At 33.5% G+C, this 15,980-nt stretch overlaps 1 protein-coding gene across 1 annotated transcript in view; it reads right to left on the reverse strand.

Annotated features, from left to right (window-relative positions):
- LOC127848748 (myosin-3-like) overlaps window positions 1-15,300 on the reverse strand; it is a 43,468-nt gene extending 28,168 nt beyond the window's left edge. Inside the window, exons 1-5 of the mRNA XM_052381357.1 lie at window positions 15,188-15,300; window positions 8,262-8,411; window positions 7,136-7,244; window positions 6,064-6,084; window positions 1,514-1,629 (exon numbers count right to left, since the gene is read on the reverse strand). Of these exons, the coding sequence (XP_052237317.1) occupies window positions 1,514-1,629; window positions 6,064-6,084; window positions 7,136-7,244; window positions 8,262-8,411; window positions 15,188-15,270 (479 nt within the window). The 5' untranslated portion in view covers window positions 15,271-15,300. The remainder of the gene's footprint in view (window positions 1-1,513; window positions 1,630-6,063; window positions 6,085-7,135; window positions 7,245-8,261; window positions 8,412-15,187) is intronic.
- Window positions 15,301-15,980: the final 680 nt, after the last annotated feature.

The raw sequence follows: 15,980 nt of genomic DNA on the forward strand, positions 1-15,980 counted from the left end.
AGTGTGATAGACTGACTGACTGACTGACTGACTTACTGACTGACACACAGAGCGCAAACCATAAGTTCCCTCCGGTTTCACCGGTAGTGGAAAATAAAACCATAATCAGGTATAGAAATAAGTGGTTGCCTGTTCGCAGAAGGCGAGTAGATTTAGATCCAGATAGGTTAATGATTTCAAAATTTGGAAGTGCATCCCCGCAATTCGCTTTTTAAACGAAAAGCTTGAAACAGCTAGTTTTCAAGCAGTTAATCTGATTCAGACTTATTATAGTGCACAATGAATTGCTTCATGACAGACCATTTTGTAATATTGTCTGATTTGGATCTGTGAAAAGTTACTATTTAATTAAAATTAACAGATAATTACGAGTTGTACTTGTTTCTGGGGTTCTTACTCTTTGGCCAGGCTACAAAAGTACTAGAGATATATTTCTTTAGCCAATTGAATAAATCTGGGTTCCGAAATAACTTTTCGGACACTCTAAATTAGTGGACATACAGGTTTTCGTCTTTCATTAATGGCATTTTATTTTACAGCACTATTTACCGGTAACCAGATTTTGGCCCTGTTTTCACTTATCTTGTGACACTTTGATCATGTTTTTTTTTTCAACCGGATTATGGTCATAAAACCTGGCAGATGCATGCCTGAGGGCAATTTACCATAACATTTGCGTAATTGGGTAAATGACCATTTCTACCGGTAGAAAACACTCAATTCACAAAACAGCATTTGAAATGATATCATCCTATTAAATAGCAGTATTTTTAATACTTGCACTTTTTTTCTGTATCATTTCAGGCAAAAGTTAGCAAAGTCGAGATTGTATTTATATTGTAGTAGAGAAAGAAGATTAAATTTAAATAAAACTATTGAACACTTCTTATTGAATTTAAAATTATCGGACACCTGTTATCTTTAATATTTTCCTTATCTAAATTTTTGAACACAAAAATTTTTCTTAATTTTAAGTGTCCGAAAACTTAAAAAGTGATTATGGTAACTCTTGGTTATCTTCAATTTTCGGATATCTATTTTTGTTTGTAATTGTTTAAAAGAAATAGTTTCCCAAGCAAGTGCACATTTTTGCCAAGTTTTGGATACGATTTAGCCAAGGTAGATCTATTTGACTCTGGTTATATTTAAACTGAATACAGGTGATCTTTTAGATTGGCTAAAGTTATCCAGATTTATACAATTGGCTGCTGGGTGTTTAACATTCTGAATACAGTTTTTATCCCTCATAACAATGTCTTCATAGAATGTTGGGAGTACTATGAAGTGTAAGTTGACTGTATTTTGTAAGCTATGCCGTGGTGTAGTGGGTATTTATCCAGACTTAGATCTTCAACCAGGGAGACCCATTCTCAGAATTGTTTTCCACTTCTACAGTTAACATTCACTCTATCCAAAGAATGGACTTGAGGAAGTCCCACCAAACATTTACATATTTTTATGCATCTAAGCTCAAATAAATAGATTCAAACTAAGGGAGCATTTAAAACCATACTTAGTCTCTTCATCTTGCACAGGCTCGAAGAATTCATCTCTTAGCGTGACTGCAAACTTTGACTTGCTTTTGGAGAGGATGTACCCAGGACCAACGACGAATGGCACCAGAGGGGGCTGAAAAATACATGGGGCAGGTTTATATCTTTTCATTATCGCTGCAGTTGCCACATACTGCACATTTTTATAACTTATAAACACAACCATTAAGTGCTTTGACATAGTGAAATGGGTATTTATTTGGTCTATATATTTGATTGTAGCTAAAGCAGATTTCTAAATATTTGGCAAGCATATTCTGTCATTATCGGGTTAACAAAAGTTGTATGTTTTAGTTTATTTTACAGCCAGAAGTGATGTGTACTGTTCCTGCTTTAAAAATATTGTGACGCCATATATCATTGCCCAATTTCAATACCTCGATCATTTCAAACTTTGATTCTTGTTTTATATTTGAGCTATGCTCTGTGAAAAAGGGGTTTAATGCCGCACAGGCTAATCAGGGACAACACTTTCCGCGTAACCTGGATTTTTGCTAAGAAGAGTCTTAGACTATCTGGAAACGAAATATATTGTAAAAGCAGAAAGTGTTGTCTGTGATTAGCCAGTGCAGACTGCATAGGCTAATATGGGAAGACACTTAAGGCACATGCATTAAACTCCCTTTTCACAAAGCACTGCCCATTTTTTAAGTTCAATTATTTGCACTTTTATGCTAAAACTTCTGTTATAAATCAGACTTAGCGTTGCTCATCTAGGCACACTGAGGATCATACACCAGGTGGGTTGATTTGAGAGGATAGAACAGCGTGTTAATAATTGTAACCACATACAATCATCATGTACTGTGTACTTTTTTTTTTTTTTATTCAAACAAGACCTGCGTTTGTGAAACAGAATGCCCTCTACTGCACTTTGAAGCCGCACAGCAGCTATTTTAGAGAAATCGTCCAACTTTGCCAAAAATCAATGGACCGGAACAAAACTCATGTAGGCAGACTCACACAAACAAAAAATCAGCTCAATATATGAAAGAGTTTTGTAAAAGAACTCCAGAAAACCGTTATTATAGAGAAAATTTGTAAGCCGAAGGCCCATAACTTCACCAAAAATCAATTGTTTCGAACAAAATTCACACTTCATATGTAGGTAGACTCACATACCAAAAATCACCTCAATATCTGAAAGTGGCGGATAAATAACTTATTATAGAGAAGCCCATAACTTTGCAGAATATCAATGGACTGGAACAAAATTCTCACTTCATCTGTAGGTCATGTAGGTAGACTGACATACCTAAAATCAGCTCAATATCTGAAAGCGTTGCGTAAAAAAACTTCGTAAAGGGGAATGCCGGACAGACAGTCCAACTGCTATATGCCAGCCTACTTGGAGCATAAAAACATCTAACAAGAGGCCCATGAGGGCCTGAATCCCTCTACTGGCTGGAATCAATAGGGCTCAAGCCCTTGATAGTATGAACAATCTGAGTAAGTTTTTAAAAAACAGACCCAAAATGGGAAATTCATCACATAAACAAGAAGAAACGTAAAATTTAAACTTCAAATGGCTCCTTTTCAACAATAAGTTGGACAAATTTTCTTCACTCTCAATGGGGTTCTGGCCCTCGATGATATAAAACATCCGTTGAAGTTTCAAAAGGATAGAACTTTATATGTAAACAAACAAGAAATGTGTTTGTCGGAAACACTATGTCCCCTTCTGCGCCGCTTTGATTTTTATTTATTTTTTACCTTTGACCTTGAAGGATGATCTTGACCTTGACCTTTTACCACTCAAAATGTGCAGCTCCATGAGATACACATGCATGCCAAATATGAAGTTGCTATCTTCAATATTGCAAAAGTTATGGCAAAATGTTAAAGATTTTCATTGTTTTCTCAAATTCAAGGGGAGATAATTCTGGACTTATAACTCCAATATTGCTCATTTTCAATAGGTTTTGACTCATCATTCAGATAAAGACACTGTGCAAGTCGGGAAATGATTGGATGAAAACTGTGGATTTTATTGCATAACCAAGTCTTATTTCACAATTTTCTCAAATTCAAGGGGAGATAATTCTGGACTTTTTACTCTGATGTAACCCATTTTCAATAGGGTTCGAGTCCTGATTAATATCAACACACTGAACAAGTTTGAAAAGAATCGGATGAAAAATTCGGACTTTATCGGATAAACAAGAGAAAGTCTAACGCACACACACACAGACAGACAGACAGACAGATGTCAGACAGACAGACAGACACCGTGCCATCCCATAAGCTCTTCTGGCCTTTGGCCAGTAGAGCTAAAAATTGAATCCTAAATTTATGTCAACTTTGAAGTGAATGTAAACTAAATATATGCACCCAACAGTTCATATGATCTTAATATCAAACATATATATTTGTCATTGTATACCTATATTTTAAAGTGTACAAACAAAATACAATGTTACAAAACAGAAAAAAAACACTATGTAAAACATTTACCTCCACGACTTTCTTAGGGTGTTTTAGCATGTTCATTTTGTAGTCAAAAACAGTCCACAAGCACAGCTAGTCAGTTCCAAATTTCTTTTAATTTTTTTTTGTATTTTATCCACCTTTAAAATAGTATTTCTTTGAGCTTTTATTTTCTGTTTCAGTCTTTATTCTTTCAAAAAATTTAGAACAATTCAACTTACTTAAAATGCATTACAAACAAATTCATAGCTCAATCGTGAAATATTCATATTAAGTATAATATATTCTTAAATTATTATCTCTTCATTGAACAATTCATTATTTTATTAATTAATTCCTCCATTCAGAGCATTAATTAAAACAGGCGTGTATATACTAGCATTCAAACACATCCAAAGACAAACACTTCTCAGTTTCAAGAATAAACACTGCTTACTGCAATTTCAAATAAAAGTAAAACCCTATTTCCTTTTCAAACAGGTAATTGCTATTAAATATATTTGAACTATCTCCAATTTCAAGATTGCAAATGTCTGCCAAAAGCGCTTGTGACAGACAATTACAAACAACATAAAACTCTCCTTTCTTAAACAAAAGACATAGTTGGGCTTTCAATAGCATGCATACATACTGTTTCAATCTGTTGAAAAGCAAGCCAATAGTGCAAGCCAATGCTTCTATTATTTCTGACAATAAAACAATTTAAATATTATCATGCACATGCCAAAAGTTTTATCCCTTGGATGGTTAAATCATATGGGAAAGTGAGAAAATAAAAACCAATTTTAAACCACTTTCTAAATAAAAGAATCAAATAAACACATAATTGATATTTTAAATGTTCAATTTTATTGTTTCAAATGAATATTGATTTTTCATAATTGAGTCTTTATTGGAACACATTTGTTAAATCGATTGGCTCTTGATTGTCAGTTGACACATTATAGAGACAGAATATACATTGTTAATAATAAAGATAATAATTCTTGATTCAGCTTGATTTTGGAGCTCTTTTTGGGGTAATTTCTACCTGATAGCCAACATGCAAATAAATATAAACATTATGCTATAATGCTAAGTAAAAATTATTATAGTTGGGTTATAATAAAAGCTTGAATTACAGTTGCCTGCAAAATGTAAATTAAATGTTCTGAAACATTTCATGAACAATTAATGGCCATTTTGGTCATTAATAAGCTCATGAACAATTGAATGAACAAGTATATGAATAGTTCATGAAACATAACACATATTTCATGAACTGGTTCATGAACAAAGTGGTCATTTATTGGTTTGCATGAACTGTTCATGGATCAGTTCATAAACTAGACTTGTCATGGTTGATAAATCTTGACCATATTGCAATACAGTAAAACTTCTTTTACTCAAAGCCGCACTGGGATGACTGAAATGCTTGAGTTATCAAGGGTCTCAATTTAATAAAATGTGGTAAATAAAACTTGTAGAGATAAATACTTATGCTATTCAAATATAATGAAAATATGTTTATAAATAAAGCAAAAGTGCATTACAACTTCTTTCTGTGTATTTTTTTTCCATATATAAACCATGGCAAATTTTTCATGTAATAAAATGAATATGTACATCAATGTATATCAATGTATATCAATGCAACACATTGAATTAAATTCCTCTAGTTGACATGTGTTGAGAACAAATCCCGTTTTATGAATTTGCAGCTATAATGAGGAGCAAAGATATACCCCTGTAAGGCAGTCATTTAAAAGATGCACGTTATAGAGGGTTAATTTAAATATCGCAGAGGATTAGGGCCCAACACATTTTGCTCGAGTTATGGATGATTGAATTAAAGGTTGACATTTTTAAAAGAAGTGTAAAGGTTTTTGCTGGGACTAAGAGTCTTTCATCAAGTTATTAAACATTTTGGATTATTGATGCTAGAGTTTAAGAAGTAAAACAGTAAATAAACTTTATTCCGAAAATTGTTTCACCTGATAAAGCCGCATAATGCAATACATAGAGCTGCTAAAATTGTGCAATCCAAACACCATACTGCAATATACTGCAACAACTTTCTGCCCTATAAAGCAACTCAACTAACCTGAAAATTCTGGATGTTTTTCTAAATTTGCAAACATTAAGCCAAGTTTCTTAATCACTGTGACAACATTCTATGTTATTGTACAGAATTTTTTCTTCTTTATTAAGTTCCCTTAAAAAGCGTTTTCTCAATAGATGAAAAATGACAAAATTATGTCAGAAAAATTCTTATAAGGAATAAAAAGTTACATTAAAAAGACCATTTTCTACAAGTATAGACTTGAAATGAGCACTGAACAAGAGCTGTGTTTGTGAAACACAATGCCCCTACTGCGCCGCTTAAAATGAAGCCACACGGCAGCTATTTTAGAAACAAATGACCTTTGACATCGAAATAAATGACCTTTGACCTTGAAGGATGACCTTGACCTTTCACCACTCAAAATGTGCAGCTCCATGAGATACACATGCCAAATATCAAGTTGCTACCTTCACTATTGCAAAAGTTATGACCAAGGTTAAAGTTTTGGGACAGACAGACACACATACACACATACAATGACAGAAAGGCCCAAAACAATACACCCCCGATCATTCGTTACGGGGGTATAAAAATAATACTGCAGCAAAAAGGCACGTAAAAGAATATAAAGATGGGTTGGTGCAATTAAGTACCAAGCAATTTAAAAGAGCCATTATTCACAACACACATTTTCCCAATTTCAGAGTTTTGGCACTAATTTTTCCTTATTGGCGTGGTACTGGTGCTTTTCTCAATTGTCATAAAAATATTTTTCACATAAAAGGTTTAAAACACAATCAAATGCCTTCTGATAAAATATGTATGCTAAAATATATTGCGCCTATAAAAATTACAGTGTCTCATTTCTGGTGGTTTTAATTTTGATTGTGGGATGTAGCCATCAAGCTTATTTTTTGTCAATGCTTTTGCTCTTGCTTGAATTTCAATAAAGTTTTTGTACTTCAAATTTTATTTTTATTCTATAAACATTGTCTGGACACCATCCGTATGAAGCATTTGTGCATTTATCACAATTGCAATAAAAATATGTTGTAGGATATTTAATAAGAAGTGACCAGCTTATTGCTATCTGGCTAATGTGCATACATACATCAATCTTGGACTGCCAGGGCGGGGGCTTGGACTTCTTCATAGGCATGTGAGCCTCCAGGTTGTGGCGTCGCGTAGGCTCATGCTCCAGCTGTATCACACGGTCACAGCTGCACGTAGAGGAAAGGTCAATCAATGCATGGTTTGTTCAAGCCTATTTAATTTGGCTTGATTGCATCAAAAGCCTAAGGTTTATTGAAATGCTCTTTGAGCCAGATTCCTGGGTTGAACAAGGAATTGGTGTCTCTGTGGGAGATCTAAAGAACACTCCCACAAGTGGATTTGAACCTGTGACCTCCTTTTGTCCCTAGGAGGACACTATATCCTTTTCCCCACTGTAACCTTCATGCTTGACAAAAATCAATATCCAAGTATATCCTTTTCCCCACTGTAACCTTCATGCTCGACAAAAATCAATATCCAAGTTTATCCTTTTCCCCACTGTAACCTTCATGCTTGACAAAAATCAATATCCAAGTTTATCCTTTTCCCCACTGTAACCTTCATGCTTGACAAAAATCAATATCCAAGTTTATCCTTTTCCCCACTGTAACCTTCATGCTCGACAAAAATCAATATCCAAGTTTATCCTTTTCCACACTGTAACCTTCATGCTTGACAAAAATCAATATCCAAGATTATCCTTTTCCCAATGTAACCTTCGATGCTTGACAAAAATCAATATCCAAGTTTTCAGTGTTTATCCAATAGCATTAAAAGACAATCAAAGGTTTTAAAGAATTTGCTACATTAAAATTGCTTAAAAGAGAGGTGACAGAAGTCACACAAAAAATCTTTCGAAACTAGAGACACGGATTCACCCATGACACATCTTTGGGCACAATGAATCCACTTCAAATAATACAGTGACAGAACAAAAGACACAGGGCTATAATCACACATGCACAGTTGCAACAGGTGACGTTATGGTCAATAAAAGTTATTTGGCATGCCACATTGTTCAAGAATAGAAATTATCACTCTCCCAGGTGAAACCTTTCACGAAAAGTAAATCTGATTTATCACTTAAGCCTCAATTTTTCATATTCAAAATGAGATATTTAAATTAATATAATCATAGAAGGATATTGGTCCACATTTTCAGTAACCATGGTATCTAAGCTTACTCTCTGGTGATGCCAAGTATGGCCGCAGCTGTTTTTGGTCTGTGCATTCTTAATGGGACCCCGTTTCCATTTTCTGTTGACGCTGTGCCGGGCTGGACATATGCCAGGTGCCCATATGATGTCGGCCGTGTAGCATTTGCAGGCGTTGACCTGACAAATAAAAGATTGAGGAATGTTACATAATAGTGTTAACAAATGGTAAAGAAGGATGTTGTAAACAAAGCGATCTAAACAATTTAAAGCCAACATCAGCATGACATCCTCAAGAGAATTAAAATAAAAGCAGATATTTAAAATTTTGATCTTAATTCTACAATAGTGTGTGCGTGTGTCTGTGTGTGTGTGTGCGTGTGTGTGTATGTGTCATGAATTCAAAGCAACTGCACCAGGATTTTAACCTATATAGCTATGGCCAAATAAAAGCTTAGCAGAAAACTGTTGAGAAACAGGGGTTTGTGCAAGAAACAGGATATGAGTAATTTTTGAGGAGACCCTTTTTCTTTAAGTGCCTAATGTAAAGTGCATACAAATAGCGCAATGGACTTTGGTTTAACATAAAATGCAACTGACCATTGAGAAGGTTAGCAAAAAGCAAGTCTTGAGCTAAATTAACAACCTATTCGTTGTAAAGCCTGAGTTAATTTCCATATCAACCCATCTTCATATAAATGGATCTTGGCAAATGAAAATGAACAACAAATTGCCATTCATGAACAAATTGTAATTTTTAAACATGTTCATGAACAAGTTCACAAACAAATTGATTAATTGTAACCATAAGACAGTATACTCTATTTCAAACAGATGAAAACCAGTTGTTTTAGTAAATATTTTGTTTTGCTTATTTGAAGTAAATAGCTTAAATTAAACAAAATAACAAGGGACAAAATTGTCACAAAACCAGGTTTTCAATTTTTAAAAAAAAAGTCTGATAAAGGGAGACAATTCAAAATGTGCATTGTTACCCCCCTTGTGTAAGATTCAATCTATTTTTACTCGTGGCAACCTTGATTTCAATTTGAACAAAAAGTCTGATAGAGGGAGACCAACTCAAAATGTGCATTGTTACTGATTGTTCAGTTACCCCCCTTGTTATAAAATCAATCTATTTTTTGGTCGTGGCATCCTTGACCTTGGAGATATTGACGTAATTTTTTCAAACGACACACCGTCCAACGATGGTGAACAAATGTACCAAATGATTTTAAAATCTCACAATGAATGACATAGTTATGGCCTGGACAAGCTCATTTCTGGCCATTTTTGACCTTTGAACTCAAAGTGTGACCTTGACCTTGGAGAATCAAAATAATTCTTTCGCGTGACACACCGTCTAATGATGGTAAACGAATAAACAAATGTGCCAAATGATTTTAATATCTCACAATGAACGACAACGTAATGGCTCGGACAAGCTTGTTCCGCCCGCCAGCCCTCCAGCCCGCCCGCCCACCGACATTCGCCAATCTTATAACCAGTTTTTTCCTTCGGAAAACCTGGTTAAAAATGATTATACCATATGAATAATAAAGGTAAAGCAAATAAATGATAAAGCAGTATTAAGACATAATGTCGATTTTAATTGTGACCATGTTGTTCCATGAATAGCATTTACAATTTATTCCATCAACACACATATATTCACTTAATAACATTACATTGACATTACTCAGCTTTAAGTTTAATGTAACATACTGACGATACAAAAGTCCATCCTTTGTGAATATCCAACGAACTGTGGTCATGCTTAACAATTTGTCCAAGCAACAAAGTATCCGCTCATGCTGCCAATAATTCACTCATAAAGCATCAACAAAGTATCCGCTCATGCTGCCAATAATTCACTCATAAAGCATCAACAGATTTCGAATTTCCATAAACAAGGTATATGTTTTGGAACTCAAATACTTTGAATACAAATTTTCATCTTTTAGTTTTGCTTGTTTTGACACAAAAAAATATCAAATAATTAATTCCATGCATGAATTTATGCCACTCATAATTAACTTAAAAAAACTCAGGTTATCCTTCATAAAAGCAATTTTGTTGATAGCACATTTTTAAAATTAAAAATTATTTTAAACCAGGCTTTTGAAAGATTTAAATGTAGTGGCATTTTTAATCCAAATTCTTCTTCAGTTTTGAGATTGATGTAAAATACTTGATGTAGATTTATGATCAATGTCATTCAATTACTCAACGACAGTCATAAAGCAGTTTTTTTAAAGATATATCTTCAATAGCAATAATTCCTGTATAAGGGTGCACATGGAAAAGCAAACATAACCTGAATAACTCTAAACTTAAATGCTTTTACATAAATGACAAACAGCAAATTACGTTTTCAATGAATGATTGATTTTATAACAAATTATTCTATTTTAATCCAAAATTCCAATATATCAGAACTTCAGATCTAGTATGGCAAAGAGTTGTAATTATACATAAAGCCAAAGTATATTTACAGAGTTTATTAAATCACTTTCTACGATTTTACAAGTCTTATACACATGGAAAAACCTCACCTTATTGTAATAATTCAATTATTGCTTGAAATTTGTATTGCAGATAGTACATTTATGCTCTAAGCCTATGAAATGTTTGATAAGGTAAAACCGAGGAATTACTCAACACTATAACGCCAAGAGTAAATAATTATAGCACTCCATCCACAAGTATAAATAGAAATGTATGACCACAAATGTAAATATTTGGATTCATTTCCAGCAGTGTTTAGAATAAAATAGCTGTTTTATGATGATATCTATGAACAAAAGCTAAATAATATGAAAGGCTTTAAATATATTATTGTTAATTGTTTTTCGAGCAATAAAAGAAAGACCAAACTAGACAATTAGATAAATGTTACAATTACAATGTTACAATCACAGTGGTTGATCAGGGAAGACACTTTCCACTTGTATCAAATTTGCAGTAAAAGGAGGTCTCTTCTTATAAAACAAGAGCACCACATAACGAGTGCCACGCTCGGCTGCGGGTGAAGTTTTAAATAAATGAAAGCTTGTCAGAGTGACCTTGACCTTTGACCTAGTGACCCAAAAATGGGTGTGGCATGTAGAACTAATCAAGGTGCAGCTACTAAATTATGAAGTTTCAAAGTTGTAGGTTGAAGCACTTTGATGTTAGACTAAGAGCCAATTCAAAACCTTGACAAAATGTCAAGGTTTTAGCACGACGCGGACAGCGGACGACGACGGACACGACAAGCTTGCTACGACAATAACTCGGGTTTTTTCAGAAAACGGCTGAGCCAAAAACCAGTGCAGATTGATCGTGTTATCCCTGATTTGCCTGTATCGACTCATCTAGGGACAACACTTTACGCAAATGCATTAAGCCCAGTTTTTCCAGATCAAGGCTCCAATGACCAAAACTTAGTGTACTTACTTGTTATAAGAAATCATCTTGATTTAGTAACACCAGAAGATTATTAAACAATGAGTGGAAAATCACCTTAATCCAAGAGGTTACATTTTGCCATTAAAATAAAATTGAGCTCAAATATTTTATCAGTATGCAAATACATGTATTTATTTTACACAAGGCTCAGTGAGCATAAAGGTGAAACAATATTTGCAACTTACGACAAGTAACCTTCCAAATAAAGACAAGATACAAAATTAATCAATTTGCCAACAGAAGATGATTCATTATTTGTGCATCGAGATAAGTCAGAAGAGATTATGATCAACTGTAGAAACACTTTTTTTTTTTTTTTTAATCTTAGTTTTCAAGTGGTGTACTGAGATTGATTTTGGTATTGACAGATCTCCGGCACATCCTACAGTTGAAGATAATTAATAGTTTTAGGTTGGTTGAAAGTTTTTCACAATCAATACTGCACTGAAGATAAAACTGTCAATAGATGTCTGCACAGATATCGACACATATTTCATTCTGTTCAATGGTGAATCCCCATGATGTAACTATATGTTTAAAAGATTTAATAAAATGTTAAACGACAATAAACATTCCACCATATTTATTTATTATTAACAACACCCTATTAGCTATAATCATTACTGTCATTATCACCATATTCTTCAGCATCACAATCACTACCACGTGACAACCATCATATAAGCTTAATCAACATTAACAACATGATGAATGTGATAATCACATTCATCATGTCACGCAACCTAAGTATCAGGTCGCCGTGGTGTAATGGATAAGGTGTCCGCCTAACGACCGGGAGGTCACAGGTTCGATCCCCATCATGGGAGCGTTCTTTAGATCTCCCCTATAGACACCAAGTACTGGTTCTAGGCCCAGGAAACGGACTCGAGAGCGTTTATAAAAGCCTTAGGCTTTCGATGCAATCGAGCTAAAATAAATAGGTTTAAACTAAACTAAGTATCACGAAAAGACAACATTCTTCCTTCATATCAATTTACCTTGATTCATACTGTAGCATTATTCCAAGTTTTAATTAATGATTGTTTATTTCAAACTATTCCCAATGTTGTGATCGAATCCTTCTTTGGGTGAAACCAACTGTACACATGAGGCATTCAGTGTCCAAACATACTCACAAAAGGTTATCTGATAGTATTTCAAGAATGACCTGATTTTCCTAACAGGACATTTAAGTGACAATCTTTAAAATAATTCAATCATTAGAAATGTGATACAATTGTTCAAATAGCACACATTTAGAAATGTGATCCATGTATAAATAGGACACTGTTACTTCTCTTTGGTCCAAAATCAATCAGCTAATTGGGACAGCTTTTGTTATAGCACCAATTATTCTTATAATTGAACTTCCATGCACTTTCAAAAGCATACTTTTGCTATAATGGATTAAATAACTATCCAATCAATTGAACACCTGTTTTACTCTTTACATTACTAAAATATTGGTAAGAAATAAGAACACCTTGCCAAAACATTACCAAAGTGTTTATTTGGCACCAATAACATAAGGACTGCATTTAGGAATTGGCACATATGAAAATATAATCCTATTCTGTATTATTATATATATCCACAAACTTATAGCGTATCAACTACTTCTTTCATTATAGAAATGTTTGTTGCTACTTTTGTTCATATTAATCATTTCATAAGAAACACAATACTGCCAGACAAAGGACATCAAAATGAAACTATTAAACCAAGTTTTTAAAAAATGTATGTCCAAATATAAGGTCAACTTCACATTGGTTGGTATAATGGGTTATAATTAGTATAATGGGTCATAATTAGCATGTCAATGAATAACCCTTTGCTTCAACACTTAGTTATCTTGTATATTAACGCTTATGCCATTATAGCTCAAAAATAATAACCTGGCACCCTTGAACTTAGGCTGACATATGCACCCAAAAAACGCTTTTTCGAAACCTAAAGGCAGATTTTGAAACCTAAACGTGGACCCTAAGTTCAAGGTCAAAGGGGTCAAAATTTCTGTGAGTATGGAAAGGCCTTGTCCATATACACATGCATGCCAAATATGAAGGTTACATCTGAAGGGACATAGAAGTTATGAGCATTTTTCGAAACCTTAACACAGATTTCAAAACCTAAACTAAGACCCTAAGTTCAAGATCAAGGTCAAAGAGGTCAAAAATTGTGTGCCAATAGAAAGGCCTTGTCCATCTTTACATGCATACCAAATATGAAGGTTACATCTGAAGCGACATAGAAATTATGAGCATTTTTTGAAACCTAAACGCAAAGTGTGACAGACAGACAGACGGACGGACGGACGGACAGACAGTGCGATCACTATATGCCCTCCTTTGGGGCATAAACAATTTTAAGGTTTGTATTGCTTCATATGTTTGGTTTGTTTCATGCTTGCTTTTTCACAAGTTTAATGATGCCATAACAGTATTCTTTGTAAGGTTACTATATGCTTCAATTGATTTAAATCACTACTGATACCGCATTTAATATATTCATCGTAAAGGTAATTTTATATATTAGGGCTCAAAGGTGAGTGGGTTATTTTTATATACTTTTCTTCACAACTTTCTTGACCAATCCTACAGATAGCTGGGTAACTCGTGGTGACATAGTTTCATCCAATCGTTTTTATTTTTGTACAGAAATGTATATATTTATAGTAACCATATTTTAATACACTATGTCAAATTTTTTGAGTAATGTTCTTTTCTGGGCTTTATCTTGGATGTTGTATTGACTCAATGTATCACCTCCGAAATGAGAGACAGCCCATGTTTAAACTGAACACACATTTTATAAAACATATTCTAACAATTTTCTTAACTCATTAAACTGATAAGATTGGGAATAAAAAAAATATGAAAAAGAATATCAATCAACTAATTGAACAATTTCGTCAATTCCAAAACCTCATTTTTAGGATGTTTGCGTTTCACCAAACATCCTTATTATGTCCCTTGGAAAATCAGAAACACGTATGATGAGAGCTTGGTACTTTGCGAGCAAGTAAATACCTGGATGTAAATGATATTTCTGTTTGGCTGGACATTTAGTGATGCTTTTGTTTTAATTTGGAGAAAAATAGTTCCCTACGGATCTGTCAATTGTTTGTTTATTGAACAGATGAAGTTAATATTTATCATACCTGTTTTATACACTTATTAAATTCAAAGTGTATCTATTCGAATAGTGGGTTCATATTTGTAAATTATTGAAGAGGCCAATTTGCAGTTGCAGACATTAAACTACACTGTAGCGTGGGGCGCCATATTGTTAATCACAGTGTTAATACGTTTCAGCAAGAACAAGCTGTGGGTATCAATAAATTGCAGACAAAAAAACGCAGACAAAATATAATTAACATTGGAAACCAGTGTCGGTTAATATCGTTTTTAAAAACTGTTTTGCAGTGTTGAATTTAATTGTTGATGTTAACAATTTATAATATTACAAAATATTAATTATACATGTAAAACATAACTTTGACCTACCTCTTGTTTAAAATAAAGACCTTAATTAAACCTTTATCCGTTGTTGAGGACTTGAATGATCCAACTGAACTTTCGCTACTCATTTTTGATTTTGTATGGAAGCACAATGTCACTTTATTGATATTCCCTTGCTACAGAAATTTTGTTCATTTATCGTCATCATATCTTTTAATATGTTGTATATTACTCAGTTGATTTCTTCTTTTCATTTTTTTTACATTGGTTGTTAAAACAAATTCTTTATAGCTTATATAAGTCTTCAAATGGTTGCATATTTAACCAAAAATATATTTATATGAGTTCTTTCACACAAAACACACGACTTTTTATACCAAAAAGAAAGACAAAAACCAGTACGGGATCCTAATCCAATGCATACATGTTCATACAGAAGGAAATGACTCAGTAAAATGTGCTGCAAAACTAGAAAACATCAACCAAAATATACGAAGAAGTTGTCATCATGTACATGACATTTTCCTGCTAAGATTATACAGGATTACATTCGATAGATTATTGTTTGTAGGCTATGGGCTAATAGCATACTATAAGCAAACATGTGAAGGCTACTTAAAAAACAGGAAAACAAATATTAAGCCATAAAGCGGAGGCCCCGCTAAGAGCTTTTACGAAATGGATTGATAAATCCCAGGTCAATCAATAAATTTTAATTTAGAGATAAATCTTATCATCCAAACTAATTTTCTCTATCATTCAAACTGGTTCCTTTCTGTTTATGTAATTATGTTTCACAATGTAGTGTAATTATATTATATTTATATGGATATATAAT

The sequence above is a fragment of the Dreissena polymorpha genome, chromosome 10 (assembly GCF_020536995.1).
Source record: "Dreissena polymorpha isolate Duluth1 chromosome 10, UMN_Dpol_1.0, whole genome shotgun sequence".
Lineage (NCBI taxonomy): Eukaryota > Metazoa > Mollusca > Bivalvia > Myida > Dreissenidae > Dreissena > Dreissena polymorpha.